The sequence below is a fragment of the Pelobates fuscus genome, chromosome 10 (assembly GCF_036172605.1).
Source record: "Pelobates fuscus isolate aPelFus1 chromosome 10, aPelFus1.pri, whole genome shotgun sequence".
NCBI classification, from domain to species: domain Eukaryota; kingdom Metazoa; phylum Chordata; class Amphibia; order Anura; family Pelobatidae; genus Pelobates; species Pelobates fuscus.
This window is the reverse complement of record NC_086326.1, coordinates 56,172,129-56,191,953: the sequence shown is the minus strand read 5'-3', so window position 1 is coordinate 56,191,953 and position 19,825 is coordinate 56,172,129. Positions and strand designations below refer to the sequence as shown.

General features: G+C 35.8%; 1 protein-coding gene across 2 annotated transcripts in view; it reads left to right on the top strand.

The window, feature by feature from the left end:
* The window catches only part of ARID5B (AT-rich interaction domain 5B), a 227,130-nt gene that overhangs the window by 159,432 nt on the left and 47,873 nt on the right, over positions 1-19,825 (top strand). The window contains exons 1-3 of one of the 2 annotated variants that reach the window (XM_063433601.1): positions 863-966; positions 15,622-15,737; positions 18,563-18,782. In XM_063433601.1, the coding sequence (XP_063289671.1) occupies positions 963-966; positions 15,622-15,737; positions 18,563-18,782 (340 nt within the window). In that variant the 5' untranslated portion in view covers positions 863-962. Of the gene's footprint in view, positions 1-862; positions 967-15,621; positions 15,738-18,562; positions 18,783-19,825 lie in introns of those variants that run through there. The other variant, XM_063433600.1, reaches the window with a different exon arrangement.

Sequence of the window (19,825 nt, the reverse complement as noted above, 5' to 3'; positions counted from 1 at the left end):
GACAGGAGTAAGGAAGGCTAGAACAGGCTAGGACAGGAGTAAGGAAGGGCAAGAACAGGCTAGGACAGGAGTAAGGAAGGCTAGAACAGGCTAGGACAGGAGTAAGGAAGGCTAGAACAGAATGTGGAAAAAAATAGAAATGAAATTTCTGCTTTGCACGACATTTGACCAGCACAATACATTATAACAAAATAAAACATTAACTATAAAAGATCTTGCATATCAAAATCAATTTAACCCCTTAAGGGCACATGGCATGTGTGACATGTCATGATTCCCTTTTATTCCAGAAGTTTGGTCTTTAAGGGGTTAAGGAAACAAAAAAAAAATGTTTGTCATTTTGATCAGAGTACCTGGTTTTAAAGCGATCAAGTTTGTGACCTGCTAAAGTTTTAAAAAGTTACATTTTATTATCTCTGCACCAGTATAACATACCACTGTCCTTGACGTTGAATGCTGACTGTCACAAACATCCAGAATATAGATTTTACTTAAAAAAAAAAAAGTTCCCAGAAACATTGAAGAATTAGCCGTTTATTTATTTCCATTTATAAATGTCTTGCTTGCAGCATGGCTTAGTTGTACTGTGAGGTTAGCTTAGTGGAAAAAAAACATTGTATCACGTCCAGAGCATTCTCAAGAGGTCATTATCAACAAAACCCATTAAGGCACAAGTCATAACCTACATTTAAAAGGTGGTGCAGAGCAGCAGCCAGTGGCAGAGAGCTGGAGCCAAAGCTCATCCCACTCTTGGCCACTAATGTAATCCTGTGTTTATACGAATAATTTACTGTAGCTAGGGGGAGGGGAGTTGTAAGCACACAGCAGATACTCTGAGTGTTCATTTTGTGTTAAGCTCACATCCCCATCAAGCCGAGACTTCCAGGGATTTAATGGCCAGTCAAATGCAGTGTAGCATTCATGAGAACTGATATAAATGAGACAGATGCTAGTCGACTGGAATGGGTAAACGGTTTTCTTTTCCCTTTTTATCTTGTTTCTTGAATTTGCATGTTTTTATTATTGATAGTTGAAGGCTGCGTCAGGCAAACTTTAAACACACTGTGACCATGTTACCCAGGGATTTTAGATGTCTTTCCAGAAAAAGCTTTTTTTTTTCTTTTAAATGTTCTTTTGTGATTTTACTTTTCTTTTTGAAACTGTTGGCTTGCTATTTTTAATTGAGACACAGAAGGAAACGAAGCATCTTTTGGAAATGTGTGTTTTTTTTTTTTGTTTGTTTGTTTTTTTAAATGAATGCCAAATTGCTCCGTATTCGCAGACTGATTAAAATATAAGTGTAACATGTCAACAGCTTTGACCGTTCGCTGCATGACAAATTTAAAGAGAAAAACAATTAGGAGAGACGAGAGATCTGATGTGGCTTGAGTTGTGACAGCTCAGCTTTCAGGAGAAAAAGAAATCACACAAGCATAGACAAGCAGCTACCAAGAGGATTTTATCATAGCCTAATGTCATGCATCTAACAATTAGTGATTGATTTGTCATTTTCATTTGCGCTGTGCCATGGTAACTTTAAGAAATGAGTCAGAATGTGATCAATGCTATATTTAGTAATTCATCTCGATTATAGGGGTGCAAATGAAGATTGATGTCTAAGAAGATGCATGTTATAAGCACGTTGTATCATGTTTTTAAAATACAACGTGTGTTGGAGGTCTTACAATACTAAACTGGTGGTCTGACTGTTACATGTGTATTTATCTTGCTACGATAGCCTCATTGGAAATTGAAGGGAAAGTTGGAAGTTGAGAAAACAATTATGTGTGTTTACATCCGACTGGCATTGAGGTCTGAGCTAATATACACAATTATGCTTGGCTATCCACTTTGCATATTTGTGCTATAATACATTACTTAACAGCGTTGTAATATTTACTATATATATTGTTCAGTTTGAGCATTGGTCAAGGGAGAGTTTAGATATAAACTATTTTTAAAAAAAAAAGTCAAAAAAATCATAATAAAAATGATAAAATTCCTTTTGTAAACATTTGTCAATAACAAGCACTTGCAAAACAATCCTTGAATATTTGCATAGGGAAATGTACGGAACCTGCAGTACATATAATTAGTAAGGTTGCCTTTGTTGTAAATAAACAAGAACAGCTCGAAATGCTGTCTTTATTTTTTTAATTTAGTCACCATCTCCAGGGTGTTAAAACAATTTGCATATAATTTGTGTATTTTCATTCTCAAGCATGTCACAATTATGTGCCAGTCATCTGTGGAAAAATGCTGGCAACGTTTTAAATACATTTTTTTTCTCTCTCTCTCTCTCTTTGGTCAACATCAAAGCTTCCAGCAGATTAAGTGGAAATGGAAACATTTTTTTTTTTTATTCAGCTGATCTTGTTTTGCAGTTACAGTTGAGTGAAATATGGAGATGGTTATCTAACAGAAGGGTCAGCGATTGAAATAGAACAAGTTATTTAAATCGCAGAGTAACGTAGCAATTCTAAAAACAAAAAGAAAATATTTAGTAAATGTTTTTAGAATTGTATATATTTTGGTTGTTTGTGTTGTTTTTTTTTTTGTTTTTTTTATCATTCAAGCTTTCATCATGTAAAGCAGATTGATATTAAGTATCCACCATGAAGATATGGCTGTGATTAGGATTCATTAATTCGTATGTTAAGCAGATGTATTAAGATTAGAGTTTTTGGTCAATAGCCTATGGCAGTGGTTCCTAAACCAGTCGTCATGGCCCACCAACAGTCCAGAATGTATGTATTTCCCTGTTTTATTCCAATGGAGATACTAACAAAACCTGGATTGTTGGTGGGTCTTGAGGACTGGTTTGGGAAATGCTGGCCTATGGTCTTTAGGATTGGTTACAGAAAGTAAGCATGAAGAGGAGATCAATCACCCTTTAATGGGCTCACACAGGATTGGAAGTGTGGTATTCCTTTAAGTATGGTTGGACCATTGATGGTGATCCAACAAATGTCCATGTTTGTTGGATCACAAATTAATGGACTGCTCTTGGTTAATAAATATATGCAGTTGTTTTTTTTGTTTTTTGTTTTTATTTTATTTCTGAAAATAGTTTTCCCAAGTTCTACATACTTACCTGATCCTCCCTTTTGCTGCCAAGGATGAACTTGTTTGTGTTGAGCAATGTCCAATCAAATGCTTCTCATAAAGTAATATTTGGCTAGACCACTATTGACTGAACCACCAATTCAGTGCTTCTTCGTCACAAAGAAACATTGGATATCAGTCAACAGGCATGCATAGCCAGCTCTGAATCCTGGCTCCATGATCACTGATGCAAGTTTTTGGAGGTGGAGTAACTTTGTCAAGTACGTTACAATATTATTGAATTCACAGGGGTTCAAGAAGAAACATTTGTTCATGCTGATGCCTTGCACAATAACCACATAGACTAGCAGAAGGGGTTAGAGTAATAGTATACTTTGAATGCCTGTTGGTAGCTTTACATTACCTAAATTAAAAGTTCACTGTAGGCACTACAACCATTTCAGCTGATTGAAGTAGTTACAGTTTCAGGATTACATGGGTGCTGGGTACTTACCATTTAGCAGTATTGTTTGGTTCTCGGCAGACTGCAGTGAGGATTCCAATAATGAAATGGCAGAGGCAGAGCTATGCTTTGTTTCACTCCATACCATGTGTGGTGGACAGTGATAGGCTGAGAGTCTATCAAATTGGCACTCTCAGCCAATCACTGGCCTAATACCCTGTATGAATTGGCAAGGAGCAAGTTGAAACATATCTCGTCCTCCACCATATAATAATTGAGGACCTGGGCTTCAGGCTGTTTAGCAGTGACACAGGACATCCTGCACCACTGATACCATAATCACTTCAATTAGTTCCATTAACTATGTGCATTTATCCCAAACTGCCCAATCCTCAATGGCTTGGGTAGCCAAGATTATTTTCTTCTGTGAGTGTGTCAGTGCTCATCTACATATTTCCACCCTTCATTTTCTACATAACATGTGATAACCGGTGGCAAACTCTGTGTCTAACACATATGGAAACAGTAACCTAAAAGAAGGCCACATAAAAACCAATGGTAGAGATAAGTATACTTAGCAATACTTATTTCCAAATGTGAATGTGATACAGTGCAGACTGGATATACTGTATATAGTTTGTCCACATATATCAAAAAGGGTCTAAAATTAGTATCGCAGTAGGAAAACTCCTGGAATAATATAGTACAACAGAAGGTTTGGCCACTTACAGGAAACAGAGCCCAAACTTGGCTTAATGCATCACATAGATCGTAAATACTCCATGAAGGGCAGAAACAAAGGCTTCGATCTTGTAAACCATGGTATCACCAATCAGCCAGAGCTCTATCTCGTAACTCTGTGTCCTCTTATGCTTGCAAGTTAGGAAATAGGGAGGAGAGGAAGCCAAATGCTGGTAGAAATAAATAACAATATATAACAATTCCTAACAAAACCAAATAAAAGTGGCTACACTTCAGCATCCATAAAATAGAGATAAAACGTTCTGGGCAGTACATAGGAAAAGTATGCGGATAGACTTCAAACACCACACTGAACTCCTTCTGGATAATTTACATATGCTCTGCCTGCTCCCGCACATATTGATGATGCGTTTTGCTTCATATTTGATTAAAGAAGACCATGCCTATTAAAAATGTCTGCACATACAGAGTTCTATATGTTATGCTTTTTGGTTCTTTCAACATGTGCCAAATACAGTGTTACCTATGACAGAGCTACATGTTAATAAAAAAAACAAAAATCCCACATTAAGTCTTCATTGAATACTATTCTACCAATCTACTTCCCTAATACTTCCCTCACCCTTCGTGTCACTTTACCCCACTCCCGCTAGAATGTAAGCTCATTGAGTAGGGCCCTCAAGCCCTCTGTTTCTCTGGGTCAAACTTGTCTGTTTACATTTACATGTTTGTTAGTCCACCCATTGTAAAGCACCACGGAATTTGTTGGCGCTATATAAATATACTAATAATAAATCTCTTTTCACCCACTTTACATTGGGGTGACCTTGTGTAACCCTTTTACTATCGAAATATTCTTAAAGAAAAATAAACAATGCAACAATTTTATAAAACCATTGAAGAGCAACTAGAACATTAAATTAGGATAAAACTGCAGTTTAATAAAATGACCGCAGTTCAGGGATACGTAAACATAAAATGATGTGAACTTACATATTTTTAATCCAACACTGATTTTTTTTTTTATCTTTTATAGAAAGATTGGATGATAAAATGTTTTAAGTTATACAATGCCCCTTAATTTAAATCTTTTTTACACAGTTTGAAATATTTTCGTAAAAGGATAAATATCATTATTTTTGTCGCATACTGTCGTTTTGTTGATCATTAAACAAAATGTTCTAATACAATCTTCTGTGTGGTTGAAATCTACGGTTATGTGTGAATTTGTGGTAATGGAATTCCCCAAACTGATTCCAAAATGTAAAAAGAACATTTTGTCTACATCTAGTATAGTGTCCTGGCTAACACTAAACATCTGCCGTACATAGATTTTTGTTCATATGTCTGTTTTTCAATGTAAAACAATATCTATCCTGTAGGTTGGGAAATGATTAAGAGATAAAGTACCTTTACAGAGAAGTGTACATTCTTGCTACCTCACTTTTTTTTGCTAAATTTTTGTTTTATTTTGGACATATTCTCAGACTTCACGCGCAGTTTGATAAATGTAGATGTTCTTGTAATTGTCTTAGTTTTATTGCTTTATATTTGGATAGAACAAAAAACTGTAGACATATGGAATCATTTCGCTGCCAAGAATACGTATCAATTTCTTGAGAGTAACTTTACATTTCCTACTGAGTTGCTACAGCTTGCCAGACTCGTCATATCTAGCATCACCATCATGCTTTACTACAGATTATTGGATTTTTATTATTCTGTTGTATTGGATTTGTATTTTATTGGCCATGAATCCATCAGCTAATTATCAAGACTAAGTTTAACACTCTGATTAATTTTCATTGTTTTATGATGACTATCATTTTATGTACCGATATAAAAATAACTAATCCCTCTGGAATTGTGTTATAAGCCATTTTTGATAGAGTAAAAGAATAGGCCCGTGAGATTTAAGACTATCACAATGGTATTTCTTTAGATAGATGAATACATGCAGTGCTAATTACTAAAGAGAGAATTATTGAATCCAAAGTGAATCAAAAGAGAATTTCAAATTTAATGCCAATATAACCATACTTCAGAATGTTTCGAAGTCAGCTAAGCTTCCAATTTGGCTACTTGGCCATTAAATTTGAAATCCACTTTGAATTCCTGACAATTCTCACATTAGTGATTAACCCTGATAATTACGATCTTTAAGCCAGTTTGGGGAACTGCTGTGGGCGGAGAAACTACATATCCCATAGATTCTTACTGCACAGAGATTTATGGGATAAGATGTGACTTCATAGTTGTCAGGGATCTTATCTGAGGTTGGAGTCTGTAGCGCAGATATGATTGCTCACCCTTGCAGATAGACACAGTCCAAGGTGACCAGGTAAGAAGCCACCTGGACTGTGAATCTGTGCATGGGGGCTTTGCAGAAAAGGTGATTCCAAAGTAGTACCGACAAGGAAGCAAACAGCAGGATAGTCGAGGGGTAGCTGAAGTCAAAGGATGCCAGAGATCAGGATAAACAAAGTGTAGCCAAAGTCAAGGGATGTCAGAGGTCAGGATAAACAAAGTCAGAAGCTGTGGTCAATATGGAGTACAAGTTCGGGAGACTTGAAAACAGGAAATTAACACATAAACCAGGATCAAAGACTTGATTGTGTTCTCAGGGAGGGACGGTTTATATACCCAGCAGATGAATGATCAGTCTCAGGTGAAGCACAGCAATGACCATAGAATAAGTCTAGCCCCCAGTGCTGCAGACAGAGCCAGGAATAATAGGGCTAGAACAGATCAAAAGAATTGGAACTGTTGTTGCTCAAAGGCAGATAGCACCCACTAAACAGAAATTTTCTTAAGAACATTAAAGTTGAATAGTTTTTTTTAAATATATTTTTGACTTAACTGTATTGTGTATATCGGTGTAGGCAACCTTCGGCATTCGTGATGTTGTGGACTACATCTCCCATAATGCTCTAATAGCCATAATGCTAGCAAAGTATCAGGGGGGATGTAGTCCACATCTGTAGTGCTGAAGGTTGCCTACCCCTGATCTACATAGTGCATAAAATATGTGTGTTTGTGTGTGTGTGTGTATGGGGTGGTGCGGGGGGGGTTTTGCTTTTAACCCCTTAAGGACCAAACTTCTGGAATAAAAGGGAATCATGACATGTCACACACGTCATGTGTCCTTAAGGGGTTAAAGAAATGTTCCCTGACCAGCATACCATAGTTTAGTAGGAAACAACTTATCATATTGATCTACAAATTAAAGTACTGTTTTTTTTTTTTTGTGTGTTTACATTCCAAGGAAATTCATGTGTAGCATATTTGGAGAAAGGTAATTCAATTCATCTTAGTTTTTATTTTTTTCTGCAGAATTTCAGCGGTTATAAGCAACAGTGTCAGCATTGTATTACATGGGGTTTATATTCTATCAGTCAAAGCCTTGAGTCAAGAAGAGCAGGAATGATGCAATATATGTTGTCTGCACCTTTGTTGCGTGCTTTATAGCTTGTGTAATATGTTTGGAAGATTATAAGTGCAGATTAAATGGTGTGTGCGTAATGCATGTGTGTGGAGATATATAATATAGTAGAGCAAGATGGAGTACAATTAGAAAAAAAATACAACCATTGCAAAATAAAATGTGTTTGTTGATTAGAATCATGAATCCATAGCCTTTGTACACAGCTTACATCGTTGGGAGTTATAACAGTTTTAATCTGGTGAAACTTTGAATCTGGACAGTCACATTTTCTTAAATGGGTCTGCAAGAGCAATGGCCACCAGAATCATATTTTATTATACATTATTTCTTCCAGTGAAACATGCCGCTGTTTACTTGTAATTTGCATCAGTCACGATTAATTAAAGGTTAGTTAATGGGTGTTAACAATCCATTTGTTTCCAAATATGCTTTTAACCTCAAAGAGTCTGTGGACAGGATTGAAAAGGTCTAGGTTCCTTTTTTTTGTTAACTTGCACAAAATTATACTTTTTTTGTGTTATTTTTTTCCAAATGTATTAGCTTTTTTACAAAGTTACCAGTAAATAGTACATAAAAAATATACCAACATAATCAAAATAATAACATAAAAAGACAAACCTGTACTAAACAGCAATGCATAGTTAGGGTGTCTAATGTTGGAATTGGCGGGGTCTCTGGGAAATAATCTTTAGTCTGCCTCAGGGTTGGCCATCATATGCACAGGGGTCTCCATTGATGCTAGTTTATTTATCCAACCTAGATTAAATTGTTTTCATCAGTTGTAACCGAGAAATCACTGATTGCTAATTCTATACGGAATTGACACAATAGTTGGGAGATTATAGCACTCCGGGGTTGATGTTCTACTGTACTGAGCTGCAGGAAGTGTTGACACATCACTAAATAATTTATAAAAGTATATACACACAGTATAGCACACCCCTAACTATCTGAGATTTGACAATATTTCACCAGTTTGAGAACCCTGTCCAACCAACATTGGTCTGCTCTCCACTGTTCCACTTCAGTGAACGCCAGAGAAAAACTCTCAATTATTCCAGTTTGGCTGAATTGTTTTTAATTCCAGTTTCTGTCCCCACTGTTTTGGGTTAGTTCCCTGGCATCCTTGCATCTGGAGACTAGGGATACCAGATTTATTCCCTCCAATCAACATAGTGTGAGCGCATCTAAATATGTACTTGTGTTATGTAAAATGCCATCAGGGCATTAAGCTCATGCCCAAAGCTTTCCAAAGGCATTCTGAACATATTCTTCCCTGAATAGAGCTGTCCAGACAGCTTCTTTGGTTGGTCCTGCTGCCTTTTCATGCAGAGAATATGGTCTTTTTTGGGCATCACCAGTGGTACGTGTGGTGTCACTAGCACACACTCCTAGGCCTATTGTCCCATTAATAGGCCCCTGTCCCATTAATATATGAGCCCAATGTCAGGAGGTTTGATTACACACACTCACACTGTACAAAATTAACATTTGCCCAGCCGAGAGCACTTCAGCAGCCCTCTAAATACGGCATCCTTTTTTTGTCATAGCATGGTAAGCATTCCTTTCATCACTATGTTTCTTACTTACAATATTGTATTATTGGGAGATATGAAATAAAGAGAGAAAATGTTAAATAATTGAATTAGATTCACATAATGAATAAGCATAACTAGTATATTTAGCCTTTTGCTTGACATATCAGTATGCAGAATCAAATTTACTCATTACAATACATTTCCATGTAACACATTAGATAGAATGAATATATATATATAAATATAGCAAGGACAACAATTTTTATACGCCTGACTCATAATCTGGGGATTATAGAGTTTCTGGAAAATACAATTAACAAAGATAAAGTATTCAGAATTAGTGAGTAAAAGGATTAAACCTTTTCTTTTGAATTAAGAAAATACAAGTCAGCATTATACTCCTAAATGACTTAGTCATGAACACAAATACTCACAATTGTTTGTTAGACAAGTTATGTCATGATATTCTGTTTCTAAACATGTTTACAATAAATCATTTTATGATGGGTCCATAGTGAATTATTGTTTGGGAAGTACCCCAGAGCCCGTAACTTATACTAACAAGGGGATTTTTGTGTGTGTTCAAAAGGAATAAATGTACTTTTCAGATGAAACATTCTAGATCAGCTATAGACTTAGAAACACTATATACTTGAAATGGTCTTCATGCTTGGTTTAATTACATCACCAGTGCACCCAAGATCAAAAACTAGAAATGGTTCTCATAGCTGTAGTAATGTTTTAGATAAATAGATAATAGATAAGCCACATTTGGGGATAAACAATACACAATTGTCTTTGTAGGTAAAATATTTCTCTCTCTAATACATTTTATCATTGGACATAATTGTTCATAATATAAAATGTGAAGGAGCACCACGTAACTTTGTCAGCAACATAAAAGAGCATGATTGGTTAAGATTTTTCTTGATATATGTACGAATTTTGGCCAATCAAGTGATTGTGTAAATTCCCAAATTTAAAGTAGAAACATAGCTGAATCATGAACCAAACAAATTACGCAATGGATGAGCATGTTTTTAATTCGGAATTTGGAATTCCACCCATGGCAGAACAAAAAAGAAATGATTGTTATAAAGAAGATGACTCCTTAGTGGTAATGGACATCCATTAAATGTTTATTCACAGTTTAAGTGACAGAGTGAATCATTCATTTATTTATTTATAAACTATATTATATATAGGTTATTTTTTCTGACCCTTCTATTTTTCCTTCTATCAACAAAATTTGGTTGAACTGAACTGCTGTCTGGCCGAAATTCTGCCATGCCGAAAATGTTTTCATTTCGGTCAAAGTGGTTCACAAGTATTTTAGCAGTTCACAAGTCTAACGATTGTCAATGATCACAAGCTTGACAAATTAGACTCATACCAGATTTTTATTTAGACGGGTTTAATATATATATATTTTTTTCGTTTCTCTTAATCAAAAGTGGGGAATTATAATGGGAACCATGTTTGCATCAAGCAGTGTGACCCTGTTTATTTTCAATAAGGAAGGTGCTTGCATTTATGGTGACTCTGGCTAAAATGATTTGGTTGTCTCGATTTAATAAGATTTCCAAATGATTAAATACTGTTATAAATGTTTTCCAAATGATATATCTAGAAAAATATCCCTTGACTTTAATGGCGAATTCTACAGTAAAATCGGAAAGGTTTTCGGATCGTACTGAATCATTTGAAAAGCTTATAAACAAAGGCCTTAGTCATCTATCATTTAGATGATGTTGTTATGGTACCTGGAGTGTTCATTTAACTCCTAAATGGCAGAGAATTGAGCAGTGAGACTGTAGAAGCATGATCTATACACCAAAACTACTTCATTAAGCTAAAGTTGTTTTGGTGACTATAGTGTCCCTTTAAAGGATGTGATCAAATCTGATAGTTACATACTGGGACTGTGCTGGAAACACCATAAAAGTTCTATAAATTCAAAGCCACTCAATACTAGACATCAGTTGGACTTACACACTCTACAGATAATACTGCTTTTATGTACAGTGTCCCAGTTCTTGCTCAGACTCACCATCCTTAGAAAGTTTACTTGACTTTTGAATATTGTATTATCAGGTCTTGTGGATCTTGTTTTCAATGTGTATGTTGTTAAGCCAAGATTATTGTTTAACTGTTCCAGTGAAGAAAGCGTGAACATTGTTTTAATTGTTTGCAATGTTATTGCAAATATATCTGCTGTATAAGCACTTTTTAACCACCTTCTTTAACTTTAGTTTGTATGTGTTAACCATCAGTGATCTATTTTATAATAAATATTGTATTTGTTAAATAGTGACATGTTAATGTACCTTGAAGGTTGATTGTAGATCAAAGATGAAATGTCACTCTAGTGGCTTGTAGTTTTGTTTTCCTACATCAAAATGTGATGCAGAATAGTCGACGTTTTGACTGTTGATTGTCCCTTCACCAAGACCCAGCATTTAGGGAAACACATCTTGTAATTTATATTTGTTATACATATATTTGTTCTCATATTCTATGCTTAGTACTGCTTTGGTGATGTAATTTACTGTCAGTTGTTTAATATGCCTTAGACTTAAACTGACCTCCAATTGAATCCGAGACACCACCAAGTGCATGACCTTTTTAGGTAACAAATTGTAAGCATTACATTATTCATACGTGATAATTGTAAATTACGTGATGTCAAATTATGTGAGATCGTAATAGCTATCATCAGATGTGGATTGGCCAGAAATATACCTCCAAAATGATGGCGAGGTGACACAGCAGCCAGTCACATAATCCCTACAGACTATTTAAGGCAAGAAATTTAAAAAAAGGGTGGGGGGGGGGGGGGGGGGACTGTGCCCCTCCATGCACACAAATAAATAGGATTAGATTTTGAATTACCGTATTATCTTTATAAAATGTGCAGTATTGTCTTCCAACACTCAAATGTAGTTAATTGCCCAACATTTCTAATATTAAGATATTACCATCAACTTTTTAAAATCATTTTGTATTAAATATATATATACACCATAGGTCTCCAGTATAAATATAAAATTAAAGGGACACTATAGTCACCAAAACAACTTTAGCTTAATGAAACCGTTTTTGTGTATAGATCATGTCCCTGCAGTCTCATGGCTCCATTCTTGGCCATTGAGGAGTTAAATCACTTTTGTTTTTTGTTTATACAGCTATGGAAAGACCTCTCCTGGCTGTGACTGCAAGAAAACAAAAAGGCTTTCATTTTCAATCAGATGTAACTTACTTTAATTTTTTTTATCTCCCTCTCTGTAAATTGAGCTTTAATTACATACAGGAGGTTCCTGCAGGGACTATCAAGCTATTAAAAGAGCAGGCGATCAGAAATTCTCAATTAAAAAGAAAGTGTAATAATTACACTTCACTACAGGAAGTGTTTAGGAAGGCTGTGCAAGTCACATGCAGGGAGGTGTGACTAGACTGTATAAACAAAGTTATTTTACTCATAAATGGCAGAGAATTGACCAGTGAGCCTTCAGGGGCATGATCTATACACCAAAGCTGTTTCATGAAGCTAAAGTTGTTTTGGCGACTATAGTATTTGTTTAATTTAAAAAATGCTGAGGTTGGTTATCTTTTGTTGTATATATGTTTGTACTGCTGTTACTATATTTATCTGTCGCTTTTTAAAATTTATTTTCCTCTTTTTTTTTTAATTTAGTTCTGAATATAAAAACCATATACCGTATATACTCGAGTATAAGCCGAGTTTTTCAGCACATTTTTTGTGCTGAAAACCCCCAACTCGGCGTATACTCGAGTCAGTGTCTGTATTATGGCAATTTACATTGCCATAATACAGACAGGGGCCTGTGGGGGCTGCAGAGCTCTTACTTACCTCTCCTGCAACTCCTGTCAGCTCCCTTCTCCTCCGCGCCGGTCCGTTCAGCACCTCGGTCAGCTCCCAGTGTAAGTCTCGCGAGAGCCACGGGGTCATAGTGCGGCTCTCAAGAGACTTACAGTGTAAGCTGACAGAGGAGCTGCACGGACCGGCGTGGAGGAGAAGGGAGCTGAAAGGAGCTGCAGGAGAGGTAAGTAAACTCTCAGCCAGCCCCTTCCCCCCCACTGAACTGCCAATACCACTGGACCACCAGGGAAGGAGAGCCCCCCTCCCTGCCATGTATCAAGCAGGGAGGGGGGACGAAAAAAATTATAAAAATATAAATAATAATAATAAAAAAAAAATATTTAACCAAAAGTAAATTATTAAAATAATAATAAAATAAATAATAAAAATGCCCACCCCCACCAAGGCTCTGCATCACACTCTGCATCACACACACACACACACTGCACTCATACACACACACACTGCATTCACACACACACACTGCACTCATACACACACACTGCACTCATACACACACACTGCACTCATACACACACTGCACTCATATACACACACTGCAAATAAATATTCAATTAATATATTTTTTTTAGGATCTAATTTTATTTAGAAATTTACCAGTAGCTGCTACATTTCCCACCCTAGTTTAATACGCGAGTCAATAAGTTTTCCCAGTTTTTTTGGGTAAAACTAGGGGCCTCGGCTTATATTCGGGTCAGCTTATACTCGAGTATATACGCTAAGTAAATCAATATTGTCTTGGCATATGCATTACTTAACAAGCAATATGATCAGTTGTGTTGCTTAAGTTTTATTGAGAAGCATGATGCTTCCTGCCAGGCATCTTATTTATATAGTTATAAAGTTATACTGAACATTACCTTTTCCTACAAATGTAATTTAACAATTGCTCACACTTAACACTTCCAGAAAAGCCGGCAAGTTAAAAGGTTAATGTTAAAAAAATATATATATTTCAAAATTTTAAAACAACACAACACATAGATAATTTTTTACTTATCTATTGGGCTGTACATAAATCTGAGATGTGGCTGTTCTGATTTAAGGCAAAATAATGCCTGCTTTGATCAAAAGTGGCTTTTTCAATAGCTTTGGAGAGGCAGCAAGCTGTTTTGGCCTGCATGCCATCCATTTTCTATCAGCCATAAATCGCTAACATGTGTAGTCCTTGACATCCACTCGAAGATTGTGTTGTAGATTTTCGATCAAATGAATGCCTCAATTTTAATGTTTTTTAAGGAAAGCCTTTCAAATGTTTTCATATTTTTGGATAAAGTTTTAAAATGATTAATATTTTTAAAAATATATTTTGACATTTAAGTATTTTTGATATATTTTATACATAATGAATTTTAGATATTTTAATAATTGGTGAAAAAAAGCATTTGAAAAGTTATACAGAAATATGAAAATCTTTTCTTAAGCTTACCCAAAAAATATTAAATCTATGTCAAAATCTGGTGATTAAATTATCATGCGGTAGAAGATCCCTGTGGTGTCAGCTATCCCTAGATTTTTTTTTATGCAGAGGCCCATTTTGTTTTCTGGCACATGGTTAAGAATACAGAAGTGAGGTGGAAGTGGCTCAACTCCTTCTAGCCCTATTCAGTACTAGACTAAACATATATTGAAGGTTTTAATCAGATTTTTTTGTTGCCACCCATGTGTGTTATGCATAAATTACAAGAAAATCTGTACGGGTGACTATGCTACTTAAAACCCGTTAGTTGAGAATCTTTATGACATTCTTTCAAACTCCGTCTCAAACAAAATATATAAATGTGATAATTGACAGTCTTTTGGAAAAAAAAAGTTTCTGCTGCCATTTTCAATCTGCTGTTTGTCGTCTGATGGCAACAGGCACCATCTTATGCAATTTGCGTTAGATGCATATGACTTCCTATTGCACAAGTGTAAGATTATCTATGGAAGATCTCGTGGTCTCGCTTGACCATCCATAAACTCCATTTTGTACTCTTGTACTCTTGTACACAATGATGGCTCGTAGCAGATGAAGTTGCCAAAAGCCAAAGATGCATGGCAGGAAGACTTTGGCCACGTCGATGAGGGACAGTCTGTGGTAAATATATTTATCTGTCTACAGCCCTATCGGCCATCTCCACCAAAGTGGACATGCCACCTTGTACGGTGTTTCGGGAAAAAAATGCAAAGTCTCCACAAATGGCCTTACCACTTTAAATATTACCCTGGTGTGACTATATGATATTCGCAATTTCATACTAACAATTATAAAAAGTGAGAAATGCTGCAAAAACATTTACGCATGAAACATAATTTCCATGCTTTAGTTGCAGTAATGTATTTGCAAATATCCATCAAACTAGATGTTTTGGAAAAGGTAAAATCTGTGAAGGGCTATTGAATACGATTTTGTTTATTAAAAGGGGAGGGAAAAAATGAGATTTTGCTTGGAAACTGTTACGTTACAGCCATAGCATATACTAAAACTAGTGTGAATTGCTGCTTTATTTGAAGCAGATATTAATAAGTTTTTATTTCTTTTCAGCTCCAAATCTTAAAGGCAGACCGCGCAAAAAGAGGCCTTGCTCACAAAGAAGAGACTCTGTAAATGGTAATGGTAAAGATTCATCCAATATTTGCGATGGCAAAACTGTTGCCAAGGTAATCTTTTAGACTCAACATTCCATTCCACTGCCTTGTGACTGTTTATTGTTCCTCTGTTCCTCAGATGAAGAATTAGAGTTGCCACCTTTCTTGGAAAAACATACTGGGCATGCTAATTTGCATAATTCATTATATATGCATGCCATCACAGGATATGACATCAGAGTGACATAAGAGTAAAAAAACATACATTTTGAAAAAAAAAAAAAACAACAACCCCTCCCACCCCCCTTAAAAAAACCTGTTTTCAGTTTAATTCTGCTGTATAGAGGGATAGCTCTGCAGTATTTGCGGAGATTAGACTGCTCTTCTGAGTGGTCACTCAATGGACCCAGCATCAGGTTGTCTACATCATATCCCTGGTTGCACCATAGACAATATATACAAATCCACAAGCCTATTGATCGTCTATTGACCATAAACCAAAGGGGGTTTATTCACTAAACACCAAATTGTAGTGAATTTCAATCTGAGTTTCCAAATATACGTTGAAATGGTCAAACTGTGAGTATGTTACTTGGGAGACTTTAATCAAATTAAATCAAATATTAGTGTCTATAATTTACTATTTATATTTCAATTCACTAAATGTCACAGCTTGATGAATAAACCTCTGTTTATTAGTCTTTTCCCCAAACTAAATAATTTAGTGTAAAGAATTGAAAACCAAACTTCAAAGTTAAGGCCAACGTCGTAGAATTGTCCATTTCTGCTATAGACCCAGTGTGGCTATTTATGGCTTGAAGTTTGCAATTTTTTTTTAATGTTGCTTTGTTTGAATGCATTAATGTATTTAAGCATGTAGGACAGAATTGTATAAGGAATGTTATAGGCACAGTACAGACATATAAAGCAACTGAACCTACTGAAGTGCTTTATGTGCCTGGACTTTGTCATTTAAGTTTGTAAAAGTGCACGGGCCGTCGCCGTTATGGCAGTCTTATCTTTAAATAGCAGCATTTGTATTGTTTTGCAAAACCGGTTCTGGCTAGGCCATCCAGGTGGCATCCATAATTTCTATTTAGTTTGGGAGATTTTATATATAGATAGACAGACAGACAGACAGACAGACAGACATACAGATCTATCGATCAATATCCAGCACTCGACAAAGTACAAATAACCAGCAAAATACCGATATGCTAACCCACGCTAATGTAAATAAAAATAAGAAATTGGCAGCATTTAGAGGACTTCCAAAAATATGCATTACTTATACATGTCCAACAAAATCAATGTTTTGACCCCGTTATCAAGACATGTCAATGAGTTATTATAAGTTATAAATAAATATCTATATCTATCTATATATATATATTTTATAATAGGATATTGCGCTCGTTGATACTGGATTGGTTTTTGTCCAAAGTATTAAAGCATTAACTAGGACAAGGTTGTTTTTCGTGTCATGCACTGTTAGACTGAGCTTCTGGTGACATAATAGGTTGCTTGAACAAATTTCCATTTAGGAAATAAAGATGATGGTGCATTCCGCTGCTTAACATGTTCCTTAGAACAAATATATTAAAGGTTAACCAGAAGATGATCTCGGTAAAGAACTTCATTAATAGTTTGAATAATTTACTGCAGCTCAAAAGCTCGGCAGCTTGCATTTGACTTGGCAGTGTCCACGGGGAGTGCGTGTTGCAAGGGTCCTCTTCTATGTTGAAATTAATATAGAACATGCACGTTTTATGCCAGATGATAAATATACTATTTTCATGTTCAGAGAAAGGTGTTTGTAGAAAGGAAGAGGAAAAGACATGATGCTGGGAAAAATCAGTGTAATTTTTACTGTGTACATGCCTGTCAATTTGGTCAAACTGGACACCCCCTTGTGGTTTGATAGTCCAAGTTTGATAAATTGAAAAACAGTCTCATTTTAAAATTGAGTTGTTGCTTTGTGCCATTTTGTGTAATTAAAGGACGCTCTAAGCACTAATGTTGCTACAGATATTTGTAGTGGTTGTAGTGACGTCATGTCCTTGTTTGCACCTCGGCTCTGCATATTGTTAATACGTAAGTGGCTGGGCGTGCCATGGGCACTCACAAGCACTGTTTGTGGCAAATAGCTAAAAACTTTTTCACAAAGAACCAAGGGGCAGCAGTAGCGGCATGCTGGCACCATAACCACTACAGTGGACTGTAGCGCTGAGAGAACCTCTTTAATAAATGACTTGCTGAAAAATAGAGGATAAAACAAGATATACCAATAGATAACAAAACAGCATTTACCTAAAAACTGCACACTAAATGAGTTAAATGTTTATTGTAGAATATTTGTTTAATAAAAAAAATGTAAAGTATTTAAAATATTGATACAACTTGAAAAAGACACTGTCTTTTAAAGCAAAGAAATGCTTTTTTTTTTAGAGCTGTACAAGTACTTTAGACATTATGAGCAGGAATATATGGTTTTATAAAGCACACAGTGTGTGCAAACTAAAACGTACTCCCTTGGCTAGCTCGAAATTCACCAGATGACCTTCAGTAAATGTGCTTTTGTTAGTGTATCGTACAAATTGGCAGCACTCAAAGAACTTCCAAAAACAACTTTACTAATACATGGCCCCTGCGGGGTCTTCATCAAGATATGTCAAAAACGATGGCAAAATATATTTTTGCTATAGTTTACTGCATAATGAGTGATGTAAATGAAATGTGTTATCTTATTTTCTGTGGGGTTTATTTATCGCTCTGTGAAATCAATAACTTGCTTGATGAGCAATATACCAAGATGTGACAAACAGAAAGCTTTGATGGATAACACCTGTAAATGGTTATGCTTGGTCAGCTGTACTCTCATGTGCAATTCCTTCCAGGTAAAATGTGAAATTAAGACAACCTTATCAAAAACAAAGACTTCAATTAGCAACTGCAAGAAGGGGTCTATTGACGATAAACCAAAGGCAGCTACAGGGAATGGATGCAAAACAGGGGAGTGCAAAGCGGAAGAACAGGCGTTTTTGGTGGCATTATATAAATATATGAAAGAACGAAAAACACCAATTGAGAGGATACCGTACCTAGGTTTTAAACAAAGTAAGTATTGGAGTTCTTGTTATTTTTTGTATTTTGGCATACAATGTATCTGGTTACAAAATGTGCATTCAATATATAAGAATTAAAAGTGTGTGTGTGTGTGTTATGTCTGTGAGTCGTAAGCCATTTTGGTGAAAAAACAACAGGAAACCACTCAAAAGATTAAGGAACTCCGTGAACGAAAAATTGTAAATATTTACTCATTGCTTCACAAGACTTTATTTAATTTTTTTAACGGAGTGCTACATCATGTCACCTCTGCTTGTTGTCTTTTAGTAAAAACGATTACTTAGATGCAATGTGCCAAGCAAGGCAATTTCTTGTGTGGCCAAAGTCTTTTCTTTGAAGCGCAGTAACTAATGGCGATGAGTGAATATTTCACTGAAGTTCCTTTAAGTACTGTTTTGACACAGGCAACATTGTGAGTTTTCTTCTGTGTTTTCTGTCTGCATTTTACCCAGATTTTTTTTAGCTTTACATTCAAATGTTAACCTAAAACTTAAAATTCACGGCAAACATCCTCCTGCTGCATGACTTCTGGGATCGGACAGGCTGGCAGCGCATGCAGTGACTCTCATGTAATTTGATCTTTATTGTTTTTGAAGTGTCGCTGCACATCTCTTTGTATTAGGAGAAAATAAGAACTTATTGGTGAGCTGTCCTTCTTTAAATCCATCACACAAAAAAATGACTTGGGTGATTGCAGTGCCTGGAAATTAAATAGGAGGTGAACCCACTGCTGCCAAACTGCCCCTTAGAGTATATAGTAATATATAAACATACAAAAAGAGACAGAAAAAAATTAGGTTTAATAGAGACAGATTTCTATTATCGCTACAAAAGCTGTCAGGGATGAATTTCCATTCACCAGTGCTCACCTCTTAAGATATGGTCATGGCGGTTCTACACTGACCATTAGGGTGTGATGTGAACTCCTCATTTTAGAAACTTAAAAAAACAAACAATATAAAAAACAAACAATAAAAAAACAAAAAAAACCTGAACTGGAGAGCTGTATTTTGACTCTACAGTAAATAGCACTG